Here is a 23,368-nt window from a genome sequence, read left to right on the forward strand (position 1 = left end):
GGTCAACACTTGTTATTGTCTGTCTTTTTGTGTAGCCATTCTAGTGGGTTTGAAGTAGTACCTCACTGTGGTTTCATTTGCCTTTCCCTGATGATTAGTGATATTGGGCATCATTTCATGTGGCTCTCGGCCTTCTGTCTGTATTAACATTTTCATTTTGGTGAAGGTGTTGCTTGATGTCCAAAACTTTTTGATATGGATGAAATTTCATTTACCAAATTTTTTCTCTTACTGGTTGTGTTTTTGGTGCCATCTCTATTTTTTACAGCAAAGATATTTTTATAGGTAAATAATACATGCAGTGCCCAAACCACAAATAGTTCATTGAATTTTCAGAAAGTAAACATACCTATGAAAAACCAACAGATTAATAAACAGAAATAACCAGCAGCCCAGAAGCTGCCTTTGTGGTTCCTCCAAGGTTAACTGTGTTCTTGACTCCCAGCATCATAGATAAGTTTTGCCTGTCTTGGGATTTTATATAAACTGAGTCATGTAGCAGTTGTTCTTCTGTGTCTTACATTTTTAAAATCCTGCATTATGTTCAGAGAGTTTTTTACACTCTGGTGTATACTTTCTGTTTGCTTACTTTACTCTCAGAGTATATCATTACATGAAGTTTCCACAGTATCGTTTTCTACTGTTGATAAACATTTAGATTACATTCAGAATCTGGTCTGTTCGGCTAGAGCTTCTGTGAATATTCTAGCCTTCTGGTGTGCATGCACCTAGAAGGGTAGCCTGGGTTGTAGGAAAGGCATAGTTCAGCTATAGCGGATGCTGCCAAGTAATTAACCAAAGTAATTGCCATAATCCATGCTATTACCAGTCTTAGGAATCCCAGAAGTCTTCCTCATCTCTACCAGCCAGCAGAATTTCCCTCATATATTGTTGTCCAGAATTTCTGTACATGCAAGTGCCTGAAACAGTCATTTCAAGGTCAATGACAAGGCTGTAATTCTTAGCTTAATCAAGTTCACCCTGTGGGGTTGAAGAGGGGCCTAGCTTTCCCATAAGCACCTGCGCTTGTGATACATAAATGCCACTGAAGTTCTCTCTGCATGGAGGGAAGAGGAGGGAAAGGATGGCAAGTGGAAGTCAGCTGTGTCTGCTGAAAGTAGGAACATCCAGACAGACCAGTTAGATGTCTACCAGAAAAGTGGCTTTTTGCTCCACAAGATATCTCTTCTGGAATTATTTTCAAAATTGAACATGCCTTTGGGTTTCAGGTGCTCAATATAGTAAGTGCTAAATAAATATTTTCTATAGTGATTATGCTTTCCTCATTTTTAAAAAAAGATATTTATTTACTCATTTGACAGAGAGATCACAAGTAGGCAGAGAGAGAGGGGGAAGCAGGCTCCCCGCTGAGCAGAAAGCCTGATGCAGGGCTTGATCCCAGCACCCTGAGATCATGACCTGAGCCAAAAGCAGAGGCTTAACCGACTGAGCCACCCAGGTGCCCCTGCTTTCCTCATTTTAACTTGTATTTTTCTAACATTACATTTTCATTAGACCTGCTATAATAAATTGAATGTTTACCTTTGTACAGGGTAGCGAGTCCTCAGTCTTCTCTTTGTCACAGTGCCTTATTGAAAATGTGCTGGGGGGGCTGCCTGGGTGGCTCAGTGGGTTAAGCCTCTGCCTTCATGAAGCTCAGGTCATGATCTCAGGGTCCTGGGATCGAGTCCCGCATCAGGCTCTCTGCTAGGCAGGGAGCCTGCTTCCTCCTCCTCTCTCTCTCTCTCTACTTGTGATCTCTCTCTGTCAAATAAATAAAATCTTAAAAAAAAAAAAAAGAAAATGTGCTGGGAAATGCTCACTATGAAGTAGTTACCATTTTCTCACAGAAACAGTGTTTTCATTAAATTTTCATTCCTGTTTAAGGCTTAACCACAAATTAATTAAAAATCTCATATACAGTGAGAGCAGAGGTAATAAAGTAACTGTACACCTGTGGAATAATTTCATTTAGCAAAATTATCTTCTGAGCTACATTACTGTCGAACAAGGAGGTATCCTTGCTTTTCTAAGGGGCCCATCTCTAGGACTACATAGATGCACAAAACTAGTTTTACTCACTGCTGTATTTCAGTGGTCTAAAACAAATACGTTGCCTATACTGAAGACTTATGGAAAAAAAATAATTGTTTCAATTAGAATTTCTATCATTTTTTTGAGAGTGGTTTTGGATGGCCAGGATGATAAAGGCATTGAGTAGTCCGGTTAAAAGTACTAGTTTGACTACTGTGAGGGCGGACCAGGGGAATAAATGTCATAAAACAGAGACTCTGGTCAGTCTTGGAAAGATAGGCTCCATCGGTAGGCAAATTCAAGGCCTAGATAAGGGTCTCCTTTTCTAATTAGTGTGCCCACTTCTGCTCTCTGAACACTGAGAGCACTGTGGTCATTGGTGATGATTGATTTTGGACAAGGTACCAAGCGTAATCATTTCGTTTCAGAAATATTTTTCCCCTAAGTCAGTGTGAGCAGCACAAAATTGAAGTGCGTTGCCATATAAACGTAGGTTAAATTTTCTATCTGAATTGTTATGCTTTTTCTGGTTCACACCCATTCATGCCTTTCCTGTTCCTAGTTTGACCTCTTTTTACCGGAGCTGTTTTGGGAGAAGTTCCATCTCAGTCAAGCATAGTGATACTTTACCTTGTCACAGCATTGAAAAGAAACTTGGACTCCATGTTTGAGGTCATTTGTAGGTGAAAAGCCCGTTTTCTAGAAGGCGCTTTAAAATAATGTGATTCGCATTTGGCTCCCTGTAGCGTTGCTCCTCTGATAGCAGCAGAGTCTCACACAGATTTCAGGGAAACGTGGTCCCCTTTGGTTAGCACTGGAAGTGATGTGGTGTACGGTGAGCTTGCTCGAAGAATGGTTCTTTGTGCAACTCTCTTGAGCAACAAGTGAGTTGGATTAGTTTGTTATGACTTTAAAGTAAATTACAAAACTTATGTAAATAAGGAAGTATTTTGTGGGAAAAGCATAAGTGAGGATTTTTGCAGAGCTGTTTGTCTCCAGGAGTAGGGTAGTCTTCCGTTTTCATAGTTGTAGAGCTGGGGGAATTCCTCTCTTGGCGGGGGAGTGTTTTGGTGAAAGTCTGTGACATGCAATTCTATGTGTACATTTATTTCTTTAGCCTGTTAGAGTTCACTCTTCTCAGGGTATCCCGAAGATACAAGATTTTTTTTTTTTTTTTATCGTTGGAATGTTTTATGTCTGTTGCATTATCTCATGTCCATGGAGTTAATGCAAAATTCATTTTCCTGCAGTCTTCAGAGAATTGCGGAGCCAAGCGTTAACGCTTCTGAAGACCATCCATGTGCCAGGCATATGCCATATCTTATTTAATCATTAAAATATCCCTTAGAGGTAGATGTTATGTGTATTTTTCAGCTGACTAATCCGGTCAAGAGGCGTTAAATAAGTTGCCCCAGGTATATCCATAATGGCTGAGACTCAGACCAAGTACCATTCTTTTCCCTCTACAATATATGCCTTCTCATATTTCTACTAAAACGGTTCTGATTTTTGCTCTAGATAAGTACCTTTACAGGAACAGCGAGGATTAAAAGGGATTTTCTTTAACTTTTTTTTTTCAGATAAATGTATTTTATTGTGAATGGTAGTGTTTTAAATACTGTAATTGGATTTAAAATATATTTCCTGAAAATTAGGTTAAGAGGCAATTTATTAGGTGTATCAAGTTGGATTATGAAAATTGACAGAGGTATTTTACAGAGAAATGAAATTGTGTTGAATTTTAAGCCAAATTAAAATTGTTTTATGTGCATTCTTATTGCTAAAAAGAGCTTCTTACTGTAATTGTTATCACCAACATATGTGAAATAGTTAATTTATAATAAAGCTGGCATACTTTCAAAGATTATAGGAAGACATTTTCTAGTGCCATGTGTATTAAGAGTGTGCACTGTACCCTCGGTCCAGTAAGAAGCCTTAGATGAGCTTTCCCGAGGAGGATGACATCATCACATTTGCGCCATATACCTGCAAGGTCGGGGATGAATTTGAAATGCCAGCTGTGGAGGTTAGTTAAGAGACCTGGGCCGTAATTCCAGCAATAGGTTATTGATAGCTTAAACCAAGGAATTGCTCATGGGGATAAATCACGAGGATGGATTTGGGAGATATTAAGGAGGTAGAAAATGGCAGGACACAGCTCTTGATTGTTTGTAAGGGAAGAAGATGATGAAAGAGATTTCTGGTTTGGGTCCCTTAACAGAGCTAGGAGCGAAGGTGGGGGGAGCTCTGAGGAGTGCAGGAGGCACTTCAGTGACGAAACACTAATTTTGAAATATTTCAGTAGGCAGTTTAGTAAAGGGGTCTAGACTCAGGACAGATTTTGGTGAAAGATGTTGATTTTGGAATCATGGGCATCTAGATGGCCAGTGACGCCCTGGGATTGTAGAGGGTCCCCCAACAACAATATGCTCAATGGGAAGAGAAGAGGCCAGAGGATGTCTTTCCTAGCTCTCCCCCTCCCTCCTCATCACGTGTTTTCCCTCATGGATTAGCCTGCTAATTTGCAACTCTGGTAGAAGCGATCCAGCTTTCTATAATGGAAAACGTAGTCCTTACCTTTAACCTTGAGGAAAATAAATAGATGAGTTCAGCAGCAAAATGAGAAAATAACCAAAAGGAAGGTAGATGAGCTTACCTTTGTTTTCCAAGACTTTGAATACAGTTTTCTTACATTCCCTTTCTTTTGGCCCCTCCTGTTTCTCCCCACTCTCACTGGCTCTAGTGAGCACTTTCGTTGGTATTTCCCAGGAGCTTTCCATGTCCTATCTCTTGCCCTTGTAAGGGCCTTAAATGTTAGAGAGTATGATCTGTCCTTCGCAACAGAGACTCCTAGAGCTCCAGTAGTTTCCCAGGGAGCTCAGAGGGAGTAAGTGTTCATTCATAGCAGGTGTGTGCCTTTGCACTGTGTGCTGTTGGCATCAGGCACAGCCCGACTGGATTACTAGCCATTTCTTGATGTGTACACCTGTCATTCTTTCTCCCTGGTTTTTCTTGTCTCGAGGGAGAATGCGGTTTGTCCTTCCTCCATGCACTGTGGGAACAATCACGCTGCGAAAGCTACCCAGATCAGTCTTCTGCCCTCCCCTCTTTGGAGGGCAGAGCTGCCATGGAAGGGTGGAGCCCAACTGCCTGGGCCATCTCCTGGCTCTGTCCCTTGTTAGCTGTGTGACCCTAGGTGGGGTACTTTGCCTTCTGTGCCTCCATTCCCTTCTTATCAAGATGGGGTGTTGGTGGCGGTGCCAGCATCTGTTCTTAGGAAAAGGATAGTGAGGATTGAAGTGAAGTCAAGTTTGTAGTGAGCAGAGCCTGGTGGAGAATGTCACACATCAGAGCACATTAAATAACTACAGAGACACCCAAAGCAGCCTCCATAATTTACTTTGCAGCCGACCCTTTTCACTGCTCTTTTTATTCCATTGAATTAGAAGTTTTATATTTTTTATTTATTCATATCCCGTATTATAAAAAGATTTGAAGGGCGCCTGGGTGGCTCAGTTGGTTAGGCGACTGCCTTCGGCTCAGGTCATGATCCCGGAGTTCCAAGATTGAGTCCCACATCAGGCTCCCAGCTCCATGGGGAGTCTGCTGCTCCCTCTCATGCTCTCTCTCACTCTCTCTCTCCCTCAAATAAATATTTAAAAAAAAAAAAAAGGATTTGAGGTCTTTGTGTTTCCAGTGTTGAAAGCAGTGAGCACTAAAACCCAGGTATTCCTGGTGCTCCGTAAATGTTTTGTTGAATGCTGCCATCATTTCAGAACTCTTTTCTAATGTGTTTTTTATTTGGGGACAGTGGGGCAAGAATACACACAGTATTTAGTGGTTCACCCACCGTACAGAGCAAACAGATGCAGTCCGTAAATGACTTCTGTTCTGTAACATCAAGACCCGTGACACCCCTTAGCCGCCTTTATTTTACAGAATAACAAATGAAATATAGAGAATTTTGGTTATGGCAAGTTGATTGCAGCCCATAATGCACAATTCAGATTTTCTTTTTATTTTTTTAATAAAATAAGAGGGGATTAAGAAACAAGATGGGAGATATTTCTTGGAAAACAGGCCAATGTGAAAGAATTTGTTTTAATTGTTTTTGATCTTGCATTAAATAGAAATTAATTTAAAATGATGTGTTTGTTTTCTTTGATTCATGACTCCTCCCCCAAGCCTTTTCCAGCCTTTCCTAGTGAATTTCCTGGACGAAGCTTCTGTTTTTGAGAGAAGAGCCCTAACAGTACTAAGATGCCCTCTTTGAAGAGGACAGCAACATCAAAGCAAACAAAAGGAAATTAGCATTCAAAGACGAGGTCATTCTGCTCTGAAAAAAGATCTTTTTAGAAATTTCAGAGAACTCAGGTGCCTTTTGAATGGACAATTCCGAACCCTAAGAACACTATAAATAGCTTTTGATATTAATATATTAATAGATGAAGTTGCTCTGAAATGTTTTACCCTACCCTCTTATTTTTCTTCTACCTGCGTAAGAGGATACATAATTAAGTTTAGGCAAACATAACAAGTAAGTGACAGTCAGAGATAGAATTTCAAATAATTTATTTTCCATTTCATGCTTTACAGCACTTTGTCACTATTCTATCTGTCTGCACCCTGGATGTCCTTCTCTGCATAATAGCTGCATAATTTATTGACAGTGACATCTTCAAGTGCAGCCTCACCTGAAAATGATACACACTAAATCCTAGTTTATCTGCAGATGAATGGCCGCCTCGTCCAGGGAGGAGATCTGCAGAGAGGGGCTGTTCTCTCTGCTCTTCTGCAATTAATTATCGCTCTCACTTCGTTACTCAAAACATTTCACTTCGTTTCCCGTTCTTTTTAAAAATTTGAATACTTCGCGTCTTCTTTGTTTCAACCCTCTCAGCAGAAGTGTAGCCGAGACATTATCTTTTCTTTTCCTTTTTCTCATTTCATCACTCTTCCCGAGTGCTTTGAAAATGGGTGTTTTGGAGTGTGAGGGAGCAGGGGGAGGTGACATTCTTGGCTTCCAAAACTCAGAATCTAGTGGGAGATGGGGCTGCCACTCTCCATCGTTAAATTTCTCTGGGACGAAGTGAAGCAGTTAAGCAAAATCAGGACACAGAAACCAGGATGGCCGAGCTCAGAGGAAAGTTCTCGGTGACTATAGTTCGGCAGGAGAATGGTTTTCGGGGGCAATTGCTTGTGAGTTCATAGGTGCACTGAATACTTCTGATTTATCAAAACTTTCAGTGGCTTATGATTCTCTCAGGTTTTACCCTTGCCCGTTGAAAGAATAGATTAAAAGAACACTAAAGGCAAAGGTGACTTAAACTCAAGTGTACGGTTTCTCTTTATTAAAAAAAAAAAAAAATCAGTTAGCCTTTACTTGTAGTTAGTTACCTTTTGATTTGTTTTCTGATACTCCCCGCCCACCTTCATGGATGAGTGGCTTTGCCCTGCTGGTTTTATCCTAATGTCTGCATATTCTGCCTCTGTGGCTTTCATTCTATTGCCCGAGCCTTCTCATTTATCTTTAAAAAGAAATAAATCCCAAATCTCTTCCTCTCCTCATTTTCTTCTGTTTCGTTGTATCTTTGTAGCAGAGCCTGGACACTGTTGATCACAATTTCTTCTAGAAGGATTTTTCTCTTTTGTCCATCAGGACTTTGGAACTTTCTGCATTTCTTCCTGCATATTTGATACTCCCCTTTTCTCATCTCACTGTTTCTGAAAGCTCAGTCTTTTCCCTTCTGTCACTCTCTTTTGTGACTGGATGCACGGGTGAGCGGACTCTGTAAAGCTCTCTCTAGACATCTAAGGCTATCTGTAGTCCATAACTTCAGCCTGTCTTCTTAAAGCAGTTCTCATTCTGTATCGCTGACTCATGGGAGACCGGTTGGACTGTTGTGATGTAACTTTCAACTCTTCTCTACGAGTGAACTCCTCTTACTTTTGGGAAGTAAACCCAAACTGGAAACCCCAGTTATCTCTTTTCCTTTGTACCTATTGGTTCAAGCTGTTATCTGTTTCTATCTCCCGTCATGTCCGTCATGTCCGTCCTCAGTCTGTCTGTCTCTCTATCAAATGCCTGTTGAGGCCCAGGAGAATAGGTAGTAGAGTTTAGGTAAGTCTCGGGACAGGACGGGGTGTGGCATTCTAAATGAGTGGAACATAAAAATGGGGAGGCGGTTGTGAACGGTCAGGAGTCTCACTTGGTTTGAGTATTTTGGAGATAGTTAGGATGGGGAAGGATGAGGTTAGAGAAATTTAAATCTTGTGTGGGCAGGAAATAAAGCAAATTAGACATTTTTGAACAGAGGAAATGTGAAAGCTGCATAAAATAGAGCTTTATAATACAAACAATTAGGAGCCAGGAAAGGCGTTGGTGAGTTGGAGATAAAGGGGTTCGGGGAGGGTCAAGGTCTCAAGCCCAGGAGGTTGGGGCTCCGTGGTGGAGCTGGTAAGAGGGCATTTTTGAAGGGAGCTGACGTGGATCCTAGTGATACTGAACTTAAGCTGACATGAAGCCCTTTGAAAGGAATTGGCCATCAAGCATGTGAGGATAGGAGACTTCACAGAATTTGTGTGAATGAGTGCACAGGGCTAGAGAAAGAAGTTTGTGAGTCATAAGTGCCTTTTTAGCCTTCACTGCCTTTTCCATTCCTCATGATTCATTCTTTTGTACTTTAATGCTGTCGTGTTATTTATGTTAATAATAAACCTCATTTATCTTGAAGATAGCTTTCTGTTAGGCTGCCATGAAATCTTCAAACTTATTTTTCTCAGTGACAAATAAGTGATTATAAGGCTATGGCTTGTCACAGTTTCATAACTTTGGACAAATTTATCTATCGCTGTGAGTTAAGTACATTAAGATTAACGTTTCACGGGTACTAATGGTAGAGCGGCGTAATCATTTGCAGGAAATTTGAATTTGTGAGCCCTACAGCAAAACTTGTGATTTTCTCTGAAACTGTAAAAGGATGCTTTACAGTTGTTATTGTAGGGTCAGCTTTTTTTTGTTTGTTTGTTTTTGTTTTTTTTTAATAGGAAGGAATGATGTCATGATGTGGATAAGAGGAATAATGGCTCTCTGCTTTCTTATTTCTCCATAATATGGACATTGTGCTTTTTTTTTTTTTAATTTTATTTATCTGACAGAGAGAGGCACAGCGAGAGAGGGAACTCAAGCAGGGGGAGTGGGAAAGGGAGAAGCAGACTCCCTGCTGAGCAGGGAGCCTGATGCTCCCTGATGGGCTCGATCCCAGGACCCTGGGATCATGACCTGAGTCGAAGGCAGATGCTTAACAACTGAGCCACCCAGTCGCCACAGTATGTACATATATACCTCACAGGAGGTCACATACCTTGAGGCCTTGTGGTTGGGGGATGGTGGGGGTTGGGGGAAGAACAGTAAGTGAGGAAAGCCTTGGCTTCGATAGAGAAAACCACTGTCTTCTACTCAGACATACCCAGGTTGCGAAGAAGCCAAAACCTTTCGTCTTTTGAGGGTGAGTCCCTGAGGGGAGAGTGGAGAACTGCCCTGTTGTTTCTGTTGAAGAGTTCTCTCTTTTTTTAGCTACTATTGTTGGTAGCCATAGTGGGAGTTGGGGTTCAAGGGGGAAGAGGCAGGCCTTATGCCACTTGCTGTGCTATGTGCTTGGGCTCCGGAAGGCCCTGGTGAGGCAGAGCCCTGCCCCCAGTCATCTTGGGTCCCATGGACCCTGACAGAATGAGTGGGGGCATCAGGAGTCCAGGCGGCCCTTGTGGCGAAGGTGCTGTCTCACCCCTAGACTCCTCAGCCACAGTCAGGGTCATTTAGATGCTCAGGTTTGATTCTCAAGTAAGCCACTCTCCACTCTGAAAATTCATCCCTCTGCTTCCTCGCCTTTGCTGCCTGCATATGATTAAGGCTAATGAGCACGATCGTGCCCAGGGAGAGAAATGGAGGGATAAAGAGAGTCGGCAGGGAGAGGTGTGAAGAAGCCAAGCTGGGAAGACACCGCTCTCCTTGTGTCACGGAGCCTGACTCTCAGACGAGTCAGTGACTTGTGAAGTTCACAGAACTAGAGAGCTGTGAACTGAACCAAGACTCTAAGACTTGATTGCTGGTGCACAGACCTTTTGTGAGAGCATGTTGCCGCTCAGAATTTATCAGTAGGGTTGCAGAAGTGCCCAGCATCCCCGCCTCCGTGCTCTGTAGTCTTCTCCATGGGCCAGACACACCCTAGAGCCCGTGTCTACCGTTAGGCTTTGAAGTTAGCTTCCTAGCTTCCACTTCCCAGTTCCCTCGACTGATAACAGCATCTGCTTGGACCTCTGCGATAGCCTCCCTTTGACTGGACGGGCCGCTTCAAACTCCGCTATCCCTCCGCAGATCTTGGAGCACCTGCCCTCACTGTTGTTCGTATTCAGGAATAAATACACATGCTCATATGTATTTGATCTAGGTCTGTTTTTTTCTGTGTAATTATTTTGTGAGGTATAGGGAAGCTAAAATTTTAAAAAAGGACAAAAATAAATGAGCAGAAGTTCTGGTATGTATTTTCTGATCCTCTGTGAATTGTTTTGTCCCTCCGTGCCCCTTCCCTACAGCAACCCTGCTTGGGCTTAGGAGAGGAAATTCCAAACACTGTCATTTTAATTGTCAGGGTCCTTTGTCTTTATCCCTGTGGCTACTTGTCTTGTTCATATTTAAACCTCCATTTGTCTCCACACTTCCTGCTTGTTTACTTGTCTGTACAACCTGTGCATCGGTCAGGGTTCTCCAGAGGAACAAAATATATATTGAGAATACATATCTGAAACAGAGAGTGGGGGGAGGGAGAAACTAAGATTTGTTTTAAGGAACTAGCTCATGAGCTCACAGGAACTGGCAAGTCCAAAATCTGCAGGGCTGGTCATAGATTGGAAACTGGGATAGAATTTGTGTGTTATAACCTGGAGGAGGGAGTATTTCTTCTTCTTCAGAGGACCTCAGTCTTTGCTCCCAAGCCTTCCATGAATTAGATGAAGCTTACCCACATTATGGGGATTAATCCACTTTACTAAAAGTCTACTGATTGAAGCGTTATCATATCTTTAAAAAGCACCTTCACAGCAACATCTAGACTTTTTTTTTTTTTTAGATTTTTTTTTTTTTTTTACATTTATTTGTCATAGAGAGCGAGTGAGCACAGAAGCAGGGGGAGCGGCAGGCAGACCAGGCAGAAGGAGAAGCAGGCTTGCTGGGAGCCCAGTGTGAGGCTCGATCCCAGAACCCTGGGAATCATGACTTGAGCTGAAGGCAGACCCTTAACCCACTGAGCCATCCCAAGGACCCCAGGATCATGACCTGAGCCGAAGACAGATGCTTAACCAGCTGAGCCACACAGACCCCCCTCAGTTTCCTTAATTTTAAATTAATTTCTTTTCTGTGTTCCAGGAACTCACCTATGATACTATGTTATATTTAGTTCTCATGTCTCCTTAGGTCCCTTTGTCACTGACATATTCTCAGGTTTTCTTGTTTCTGTTGACCTTGACTGTTCTGAAGAGTACAAAAGATATTTTGTATTAGGTCAAGTATTTTGTAGACTGTCCCTCTGCTGGGATCCGTGTGATGTTTTTTTCCATGATTAGATGGGGTTATGGGTTATGGGGTGGGGGGGAGACCATGGGGGGAACGTGTCATTTGCACCACATCCTGTCAACGGCACACGCTGATGACTGAAGCTGCTGATCTTGCTCCCATGGTCCGGGGAGCGTTTGCCTGGTTTCTTCACTATAAACTCACTCCCTGAAACAAAGTCACCGTGTGCAGCGTCTGCTTATGACGTGGGTACCCTCAATTTTTTAAATGCAAAAGACCGCCAAGCAGGTGTGGAAGATCAGGTGTGAGTAAACAATGTTGCTGAGTTCTAAGGAGTGGCAAGGCGAAACACAAAAAGAAACAAGGGTTTTTGGGGGACTTGTTTTATTTTAGAAAAAAATACCCCATAATGTTGCTATGAGAAGTAAGAAAAACGTTGATTTGGACTTGGTGATTTGTCGAATAAAAATAGATTTCAACCTTGGGCCTTCTTTGTTTATTTAATTAAGTTAGTCGGTTCTTATCTGTACACTGTACACTTAACTGTACCCCTGGGAATCCATGCTATTGTTGCAGCCAGAAGAGGAAAGATTAAAATTGGTTTGTCTTTCATTATTAATTGAAACGTTATGGAGCATTGTTTTCTCAAAGGCAGTGCCTTGACAGTTGCATGTACTGGGCAGTCGCGGTCCATGTTGGCTTTTCATAGCCTGTCCTAGCTTGGCCTTGAATGTGGTCTTTTTCTAGGTTCCAGCTTCTATTACAGGCAGAGGACTTCATTGCCTCCCTCTAGCGGTCAGTTTAATAATCTCGCATTCTAGTAGGACAAATTCAGCTGTAGAAAAAGCAAATCAGTGCCTATTCTCAACGATAACGTACCTTCACATTTTAATATGGATGCTAAAATGACATGGTGATTGAATTTTAGCTCTGTCCTTTTGGATTCGAACTGATTTTTAAACGAGGCAGTGTTTTAACGTGGTAAGTAATTATAACTTGATTAAAAGCTGTAGTGATGAAGATAGCATTCTCGGCAGAAGGTTGACCTAGCTACTGTTTTCCTAAGGACTTCAGTGGGCATTTGATTTGAACGAGGGAATTGAATTTGGCTTCTTGCTAGTGTTTTATCAGTGCTGTAGGAGCAAGTGCATGTTCTAGATAAACTTGAAAGCCACAAAGCTTTATGAAGCTAGGAGTGAGGGAGTCCCTCTAGAGCACTGTTTGTCATTCCTTCACAGATAAAAGTTTATCTCTGGTGCAGGAAATGGCCTTCTTTTAGAGCTCTCCATCAACATTCATTAACAACATTACCATGACTTGAAGAAGATGCCGCATTATAGGGTGCTCTCTCTGTATATCCTTGGAGAGTTGAAATAATTTACCAGAATTTGAGGCTGGCTTTGTCGTGGTTCTGATGGAAATACCAGGTGACCCAGTATGTGATTTTGTGGGTATTAATCCCTGGAACGAGTGCTGGTGTTTGTGCCCAGACCCGGGGTTTTGTCCTCTCGAAAACCAGAGGGGACAGCATTTATGAAAGGCAAGGCGACTAAATCAATGAGCCTTCTGCCGGTCTCCTTAGATGTGCTCCTGATGAGGATTAAAGCGGAACCGAAGAGTCCGCAATCCACTGAGCATTGACAGCTGTTTGGAAATAAGGAGGAAAGACTCTTCGAGAACCTGGATTCCAGCAGTGGTCTGTGTGTGTCTGTTTGGGACACTTCCGTTGCATGTGGTACCACAGAGACGTAACAGACCTCATTAAGGAGAAATTGATCTGTCCTTGAGGTTTTCACTAGAAATGCATTAATAACGAGATGACCCATCTTGTTTCCTCAGCTGCATCTGATCCACTGGAACTCCACCCTGTTTGGCAGTATCGACGAGGCTGTGGGGAAGCCACATGGCATTGCCATCATTGCTTTGTTTGTTCAGGTAAATGGTCTCCTGCTGTGACTGTTCTGTTCAGAGATCCTTATTTCTGATTCTTTGGCAGAATATTTTGTGCTCTCAGTTTTATTACTTCTTAAACTCCTGTGCAGAGAACACAGCTCATTTGAGAAGAGGACACCTGATTCTTCTGGCTCGCGAGAGAGCAGCCATATTCACGGGTAGCAAATTGTTCATTTAGTCTGTAGACATTTTTTTCTAACTGGGCTTCAGGGTCTTTGGAGAAATGATGTTGAAAATGTCTCCTGAAGGCAGAGTTCATTTTATTAATGAAAAAGAATTTTAGAAAATGTTTTTGGGCGCTGGCGCTTGCTGTGAAATTGAAGAAAAATCAATAATGTAATCATATAGTAGACTCTTTTAGCTCTTTGTTATTAATAATTTTTACTCCCAGATGATTTGAAGTGTCTGATCGAAAACACTGATAAAATAAGACTGGTGAAGATCTTGGTGGATACAGTCAATATAGAGTTTAGGTTTGAGCTCTGTAGTGGGCAAAGGATATTAATTAAATTTAGTGAAACATATAAAAAACAGATTACCTACTTTCAAAAGTAAAAATTTAATCTAGTTCCCCACCCCTACCATGAGTCTTTTTAACTTTGTCTTGTCTGTTGGATGTCCTAAAAGATGAAGAGGTAAAAGAGACCCTGCTTTCTCCTTCCCCATCCTACAGAATGGTCCTACAAGGGCCAGAGAGGTCGGTCACAGATCACAGTCACACACAGATTTAGTGTCACTGTCAAGACCAGAAACCATTGCTGTAACTGCAGTTCTGTGTGGTTCTGGGCTCTCCTTTTGGAGAATGTGAGACTAGAGCAGTCATATGAGAACAGTGATTGTCAGTAACTTAATTTTTCTAAGAAAGTGGGGCCTTTGCAAACCTGCTTTTTTGGTGTTGTATATATTTCAATAGTAATATTAAGGACAGCAGTTTTCCTTTATAAATTTCTCACTCAGGTATTTGTCTATTGACAGAAAGGTTTTAGCCTTTTAATATTTTAAAATCAGTATCTTGAAAATATGACACCTGTCACAGAATTTAAAAGCAAATTCCCAGAGTTTTAAATGAACCTTCTTACTCTTTACTTCATGGCTTCTTTTTTTTTTTTTTTTTATAGGCAAGAGCCTATTTTATAACTGCATTGTATAAGCAGAATAAAATCACGTTATCAAGACACTGGTAAAAATGTTTTGATGACTTCTAGTGTACTAAAGTAGTAACTATTGAAGTCCACTTTTGTAACCTGAAAAAATTAATAAAGTGCCCAAATTTGAGAAGTTGAGGCAATAGAAGTAGAAAGCAATGTCTTGTTATTAAAAAATAAGAATGAAATAAAATAAAATAAATAACTGAACAGTCACATCAAGAGGAGAAATAAACATGTTCATTTCATCTCTGGAGTTGGAATTCATTAAATATTTGTGAATGGAATTAAATACGAGAATATTCTCACTTACTTATCCTTAGCATAGGTCAGGTGGCATAGGCTGATAGAGCACTAGGCTGAAAGCCAGGGCTCTGGGAACCAGCATCAGTATTCCAGGAAGAACCTCATGGTTGTAGGCCCCAGGGAAGCTTATGAGCACGTGCACCTGTTCTAACTTTCCCCGAGTTTGCTGTGAGGAGCCATTCTCATTACCTAGGAGAGAGTCAACTTACAGAAAGTCCGAGAGCAGAATCTCATGAAAGAAAGAAGGACTGATGAGGAGTGTCCACTGAAGTGGAGACGAGAGGGACTGAAGTCCATCTGGGGCTCTCACACTTCGGCAGGAGGAGTGGGAGAACGAGAGGCAGGGGGGAGGCGGGGGGAGGCAGGGGGGAGGCAGGGGCGGTGAGCGTAGGTTTCTCTTTCAAGAAGCTTGGCTCAAGAAAAGAAAGACAGATGGGGGTAATAACTCATGCTGATGTATAGGAAAGTTCTCTTTGTCTCATTTCAAGATCTGCGATCTGCCTATATGTTTATTCTGAGCAAAAAGCATGAGTGCAGATGCAGAGTTTAAAAATACTGGGAAAAAAAGGGATACTTGATATATAAGAGTTCTGGAGGAGACAAGAAGATGCTGGGTAGAGAGCTTTTGTGGGTAGACTAACCTCGGAGATGAGGGGGCATCCACACTTTAACCAGAGCAGAGCAGGAAGAAAGAGTGGGTAGAAACGGGATGGATTTAAAGGTGAAGAAAGGCATGAAGTTAGAGGAGCTCATGCTTGATGACCTTCATCATCTCTGAGACACATGAAGTGGAATTACTTCTAGAGCAAGGGAAGCATGGGTGTGGAGTTGGGTTTTGAAATAGCCCAGAGGGGAGTGGTAACAGACGTGACAGTCAGTGTGGGAGACCCACTTGAGACTGAACATCATAGATGGTGCAGGACGAGATCTTGTGGCTTGTTTCTCTATCCAAGTAGAAGAGTAGAAAACTTCTCAAGAATTGTTGAATTGATCTCTTGCAGAGCAGATGGCTTAGGATGACACAGGGATGAGAGAATGGAGGATGGCTAGAGAGGTGTCAGGAAGGGAAAGAGACAGAGCCAAGAGGCCCCTGGGAGCCGTGGCTCCTTAGATCAGTGAATGGGGAGAGAGAGAGACAGGAGAGGGTAAGAGCTGCATGGATGAGAAGCTGTGGTCAAAGGGAACGGTCTTCAGAGCAGAAGTTTTCAGAGGGAAAACAAATTCAGGGAATGTTCTCAGGATGAGTGCCGAGGTAGAAGGGGCTGGAAGCCACGGGCTAGGGGTAAAGACACATTCCAGGGAGTCAAGGTCCTTTTAGTGATTGCAGGAGGTGAGGACGATGAGGGGTTGTGACCAGTGGGTCATTTTTTAAAAAAGGTGGTGACAGTATAACTTCGCCCCAAGTAGAGCCTGGTATTATCTGAGGAGGATGGTCCAGTCCTAGGACAGTCTCGTGCCCATGGGTCAGAGTATGCATCAGAGGGTACCCACAGGGTACTGACCTCTGCTTTCAGCCTTGTCTCTGGGGGAGACCACACAGCGTCCACTCGGAAGGCCCAGGTGAGCTGGGCCTTGAGCAGACCTTAGGGCTTCACACAGTCCAGCAGGCAGTGGCCCCTGTTGCAGAGGGCACAGTGGAAATGAGGTGAGGTCAGAGTGAGAGGTGGAAAAGCACGGGCCAGGGTCGGGCAGGGCTGATGGGGTCATTTTGGATAGTGAGGGGTAAGGAGGTAATGGGTCTCCTGGTTCTTGGCTGACTCTGGGCACCAGGCTATGTTGTCACCTGGGCTGCTCTAGGATTTCGGGGGCTGGGCTGCACAGAGTAGCATCTATACTTGCTTTGTTGGGTGGTTATCACCTCTTCCCGCGAAAATCCGGCAAAGACGGAAAGGGAAGTGATGCCACAAGAGCTAGAGTTTGTTGCAAGATTTAAAACTCTTGCCCACAAAGTACGGAATCTTTAGAAGAGGAGGAGCCTGAGATACTACTACTCTCCATAAAAACTGTATTTGATGCTGTTTGGCATTCTAAGTAAGGATAATAGTGGGTGATAGCAATTGAATTAGGACGGTCTATGCCCTTTTCTGAGGTCTTTGTTGTCTTATCTTCAACCCCATCGCTTTTATCCTCAGTACCCCACCCCTCCCCCACTGGATAGACCAGGAAGCTGAAGGATAGAGAGGTTAAGTAAACTTGTTTCGGCCTGAACACTGAGTCAGGCTCAGAACCTGGGCATCCTGTGAGGGCAGCCTTGCTTCTGAACCTCTCCAGTATGTAGCCCTACTGGATTCGGATAAGGACTCTTTGAAGAGTTGTAATCTGACAGGAGATGCATGGAAGGAAAAACATCGACCAAGGTGAAGTCCTCCAAGTGCTACCTCACTGTTAAACCAGTACAATGAAGAGGAAGGTCCACTGCCTCCAAAGGTCAGGCCCCGGACTCTGCACTCATTCGTGCATTTGCCTCAAGTATTATTTTCTTAACTTTAGAGAATTCATTTTCCATCTTTTGAGCCTGTCTGAGGAATTGCAGACACTTGGGAAATAGTTAAGTCTGGACTCTTTTGAACTGATCAGCCTATCTTAGGTTATGTAAGTGTCTTGTCTCGTCTCTTTCCTCTCTGATGCCCCTTCACCTGGCATATTTCACACTTGGTGCATGTGGAGAGAAACGGAGAACGTTGAGAGGTTGACAGCTTTTCTAGCTCCTGTAGGTCATCCTGCACAAATGTGTGGGGCAGAGAAAAAGCATATAATAACATTGTTTATCTCAGATTTTAAATTATCTCCTGTTGCTATTGTCCTCCATTATCATGGGCCATTGAAACCTGGTTGAAAAGTGGAGATCAGATGGCACTTACAGTTTTTAAAAGTTAAAGTCAGGAATACTTAATGTCAAATTTCTTTTGAAATCTCACATTCTGTGGAGCATTTTTTACACTAAAAATATGTAATGATACATAATGTTTTAAAATAGAAAGCTATGAGCAGCATATTTTGATGAATTTAAGAATAAAATGGTGGTTATACAATTATGTCCAGTCTTTTTAAAAAGGTTTTATTTATTTATTTGAGAGAGAGAGAGACTGAACACGAGCGGGGGTTGGGGGAGAGGGAAGAAGGGAGAGGGAGAAGCAGGCTATCCACTGAGCAGGGAGCCCGACGCAGATCTCAATCCCAGGACCCTGGGATCATGACCTGAGCCAAAGGCAGATGCTTAACAACAGATCCACCCACCACCTCCAGTATAGGTACAGTCTTTATAACAATGATCTAGAAATGCCAGAGGTAAAAAAATGAAACGGTCTGAAATGTGATGAGCAATTTTAATTTAGAAATATCCTTGAAATATTAAATTGCAGTATTATATCCTTTGATATACAGTTGTCCCTTGAACAAACTTGACTTTGAAACCGCACAGGTCCACTTATGCATGAATTTTTTATAGTACTGTAAATATATTTTCCCTTTTTTAGGATTTTCATAATAACATTTTCTTTTCTCTAGCTTATTGTAAGAATAGAGTAATAATACATGTCACATTCAAAAATACATGTTAATTGACTGCTGTTATCAGTAAGGCTTCTGGTCAACAGTGGGCTATTAGCAGTTAAGTTTTGAGGGGAGTCAAACATTGTACATGATTTCCAACAGCACAGGGGTCACTGCCCTTAACCCCCTCATTGTTCAGGGGTCGGCTGCAGATCACACAGTGGGTAGTAATCTCTACCTAGTAAGATGAATTTAGAATGAATTCTCGAAAATGTCTTAGAACTAATACTTTCTTGTACTAGTCTTTCTTACAACTTTAATCGCCCTCTGTAGATGCTGACCTGGTTATTAATGAAAAGGTCATTTATTCTTAGAGAAGGAAATTCAGGAGGACTTGAGCTTCACTTTCTGTTAATTCTTTTGAATGAAAGCGGAGTATTTAAAGATAGTTATGGTATGGTTTATGCTTTATGTATTGCAGATAGGAAAAGAACACGTAGGCTTGAAGGCTGTGACTGAAATCCTCCAGGATATTCAGTACAAGGTAAGTCCTTATTTAAAAGAAAATAAAAATACCGGTTATGAAAGCAGTCCCCAAGACCACTCTCAGATTTGATGATGCGCACAAAGGACTCACAGAGTAGCTGTTACTCTCCTGGTTGTGGTTTATGACAGAGGAAAGACACAGATAAAAAAGGAGGACAGTGCGGAGGCGCATGGGGCTAAGTCCAGGAGACACCAGTCATAAGCTTCCAGCTGTGCCCTCCCAGTGGAATCACGGGATGAACCTAACTCTTTCGACTGTGGTATGCCACAGCTCATTTGAAGTGTGACCAACTAGAGAAGCTCGCTGAACCTTTGTGTACAGGGATTTTACTAGGAGTCCGTTATGTGGACATGAAGTGTCTGTGTAACTAGCCCCAGCCTCACCCCCTGCCCCAGCCAAACCAAGCCTTCATCATAAATCACATTGTCAGGATAAACTCCTCTGGTCCAACTGGTACAGCGTGGCCCAAGGCCTCCGGCATACGGAAACACTCTTATCAGGCAGAATATTCCAAGACCTCAGAGCCAATCAAGGCCAGTCCTCAAGATGGGCTGCTTTTTGAGCATTCCAGGCCTGTGGAATTAACCCCTTCCGCCCATTGGTTATAGGAAAGTTGTGTAATTGAAACAAAAATTATGGCAACTATACTAAAAAGTATTTATGTTAAAAAACGAAAAAAGGCAAGTATGCATAAGCTGTAAGATCAGGTATCGCAGAGAAGGTGATTTAGTTTGATACAATTCTGTAGTGATTCAGCCCAGCTTTGCTGGGAAGCCAAGCTCTGTTATATAACCAGTGCTTTTCACGCGCACGTTGAATTGATGGAATCTGAGTGGCCTCGGAGGGCAGTAGTTTAATCCTCGAGAGCTACTGCAGAGACAGTGCAGAGATTCGAAGACCAAGACCCACGGCCGATCCAAAAATCAATCTGGAAGTGAAGTCTGATTAGCTTGAGGCTGGTGCAAGCCCAGGGTGTCTTGGACTAGGGAAAAAACGTCTACCAGAGATTTCCCGAGCAGGCTTAGAATGAATCCAGCTACCAAGGGAAAGCACAGACTAGTCAAAAAGCTGGTAAGAAGGGGGAAGGACGCATTTTGACTGACATTTGTCTAATAGAAATGGGTTGAGAAATTTTCTTTCATTGCTTCAGCTCATACAACCTCTATCTTTATGGAATACAGGGGGCTGGTGGGAAGCAAGTAAGCTGGATTCTTACAATGTGTCAAACCATTCCTAGAAGTAAGGAAGAGACTAAGAGGCTACGTATTAACTTGTTATGTCTGCTTTGACAGAGTAATCTTACAAGAGACCTCCAGCTATCATGACAGGTCTGTTTGCCTCTAAGGCATGAGCAATTTAAGGGACATTTAAAATAGTGATTGCAAATGTGATGATTGAACAATGGCACAAGTATTTTATTGAAATTATTTTATTGAAATTTAAATACAACTTTGATAAAAGTTGATGAGAATTGAATATATTTTTTTAAAAATTTAGTCATTTGAGAAAGAGAGCGCATAAGCTGGAGGGGCAGGCCGAGGGAGAGAGAATCTCAAGCAGACTCCATGCTGAGTGCAGAGCCTGTCTCGGGGCTCGAGCTTAGGACCCTGAGATCATGAACCGAAACCAAGAGACAGATGCTTAACCGACTGTGCCACCCAGGCGTTAGTAGAATTGAATATTTTCATTCAGGTGTTAGTTCTCCCTCTCTGGAGAAAAGAGGATCTCGAATAGATCATAGAGACAAGTTACCAAATGCAAAGGAAACAGAATGAGAATTTAGGAGGCCGGTTGTAATGCCAAAAAGGTTAAGAGCTGAGGTCAGAGTAGCAGGAGGAAGGTCATTTCTAAAGAATTCTCTGAACCAGGTTCAGGCATTTTACACCAAAACCCAGGTCTTTGGTGTGGATGTGCTTAGGAGCAGGAAAACTGGGACAGACAACACAGTAGACAGACAATTGTAAATTTCACTCTGAAATTGTAGGGAGAATTGAACTGTGGTCGCAGTGACATAGCCATGGAGTCAGAGCAGGAGTGTCTTGTTGGAATCAGTTGCTGCGGCTCCCCTGAGAAGACAGAGTGGGACATCTATAGACATCTGGAGTCCGGGATGCCATTCAGAAAAGATGTCAACCTGGGTCCTTAGAGCTAGTAATTTTTTTATTCTAAAATTGAGGAATCTTATGATAATATACGGTGAATTTTTTTCTTTTTCAGGGGAAGTCCAAAACGATACCCTGCTTTAATCCTAACACTTTACTACCAGGTAGGTGTTAATCTCGGTCGTGTAAGAAGGATTTTAACTGTGTGAATAGGATTGCGTTGTTTCCTTCCGAATACATATGACTATATTTTATTAGTTAATAAAGTTTCTTTACAGTTTACATTCTCTGTCCTAGGTAGTACTTTCCGATTGCTCTAAACATAAGTAACCTTTTGAAACAAACATTTTGTCACTTTTTCCATTATTCTCTGAAGAGTTTCTTTTGGATTTTCATTTGCAAGAATTGCTACCTCTGGGGCGCCTGGGTGGCTCAGTGGGTTAAGCCGCTGCCTTCGGCTCAGGTCATGATCTCAGGGTCCTGGGATCGAGCCCCGCATCGGGCTCTCTGCTCGGCAGGGAGCCTGCTTCCCTCTCTCTCTCTCTGCCTGCCTCTCTGCCTGCTTGTGATCTCTCTCTGTCAAATAAATAAATAAAATCTTTAAAAAAAAAGAATTGCTACCTCTGTGTAAAGCATGAGTGTAATAACGTAGCATTAAGATACTTCTAGAATTGGTCAGTCAAGTTCTTACTAATCTCCAGAGTGAAATAAAGTTTATATCTAATTATTTAAGGTAAAGTCTTTGCAGTGCTGCTGTCATATAGATGTTACTCTTAAAACATGTTAAGAACTCGGTATAAAATACTCAAAGCATAGTTTGTAGTTAAAGGTGGTTTTGTATAAAATTTTGGTCTTCATATCTCTCTGCCTAAATTATATGCTGTTTCTCAGTGTTTTAAACAAAACCACGTAGGCTGAGGCATTGTATCATCTGTGGCCTACCTTTAGTTGCTTTACAACAAACCAGTTTTTTTTTTTTTTTTTAAAGATTTTATTTATTTATTTGACAGAGATCACAAGCAGGCAGAGAGGCAGGTAGAGAGAGAGGAGGAAGCAGGCTCCCTGCCGAGCAGAGAGCCCGATGCGGGGCTCGATCCCAGGACCCTGAGATCATGACCTGAGCCGAAGGCAGCGGCTTAACCCACTGAGCCACCCAGGCGCCCCAACAAACCAGTTTTTGCCATGAACATCTATCCATCATATTTGATCATGAATTCCTCTAATGCAGAACTAAAAGATTTCTTTTGTCCTGTCATAATGGGACCTCAGTATTTTGCTGTTGAGGGAGATGTATAGAGAGAGGTAGAACAGAATGTTTATTTTTATTTTTATTTTTTAACAGTAAAAATTGCTTTATTATCACAGAATGCCTTTAGATTCTTTTAAAATCATTGCATGTAAAAATGCAAAAACTTCTCTTTACTGTTTTTTTAATTAACATATAATGCATTATTTGCTTCAGGGGTAGAGGTGAGTGAATCATCAGTCTTACACAATTCACAGCACTCACCATAGCACATACCTTCCCCAGTGTCCATAACCCAACCACCGCATCCCTCCCCCAACTCCCCGTCAACCCTCAGTTTGTTCCCTGAGATTAAGAGTCTCTTCTGGTTTGTCTCCCTCCCGGGTCCCATCTTGTTTCATTTTTCCCTCCTTCCCCCCATGAACCCCTGCCCTGCCTCTCAAATTCCTCCTATGAGAGAGATCATACATATTATGCTAAGCAAAATAAGTCAATCAGAGAAAGACAATTATCATAGAACAGAATGTTTAAAAGTGCAGTCTTTGAAGTCAGACGGCTTGGTGTTGAACCTGGCTCTGCCAGTTATTAGCTGAGTGACCTTGGGCAAATTATGTCACCCTCTGTGCTTCAGTTTCCCCATCTGGAAAACAGGGCTAACAATAATACCTGTCTCATTGGTTTGCGGTGAGGGTTAAATGAATTCATGTGAAATACTTAGAAGAGTGCCTCACAGGTAGTAAGGGTGGATTAGGTATGAATAAGTCAGGGGAATTCTTCAGTATAGTAAAAAACAACACAGATACATGTCTTCTAAAGTGACCAAACCTGGGATGCCTGGGTGGCTCAGTTGGTTGAGCGTCTGTCTTCGGCTCGGCATGATCCCAGGGTCCTGGGATCGGGTCCCATATCGGGCTCCTTACCCAGCAGGGTGCCTGCTTCTGCTCTGCCTGCTGTTCTCCCTGCTTGTGCTCACTC

The 23,368-nt window shown here is 42.3% G+C and overlaps 1 protein-coding gene across 1 annotated transcript in view; it reads left to right on the forward strand.

The window, feature by feature from the left end:
- Positions 1 to 23,368, forward strand: part of CA8 (carbonic anhydrase 8) — an 86,307-nt gene that overhangs the window by 29,373 nt on the left and 33,566 nt on the right. Inside the window, exons 4-6 of the mRNA XM_047727517.1 lie at positions 13,442 to 13,537; positions 18,980 to 19,042; positions 21,263 to 21,311. Of these exons, the coding sequence (XP_047583473.1) occupies positions 13,442 to 13,537; positions 18,980 to 19,042; positions 21,263 to 21,311 (208 nt within the window). The remainder of the gene's footprint in view (positions 1 to 13,441; positions 13,538 to 18,979; positions 19,043 to 21,262; positions 21,312 to 23,368) is intronic.

Source organism: Lutra lutra, chromosome 4 (genome assembly GCF_902655055.1).
Source record: "Lutra lutra chromosome 4, mLutLut1.2, whole genome shotgun sequence".
In the NCBI taxonomy this organism is placed as follows: domain Eukaryota; kingdom Metazoa; phylum Chordata; class Mammalia; order Carnivora; family Mustelidae; genus Lutra; species Lutra lutra.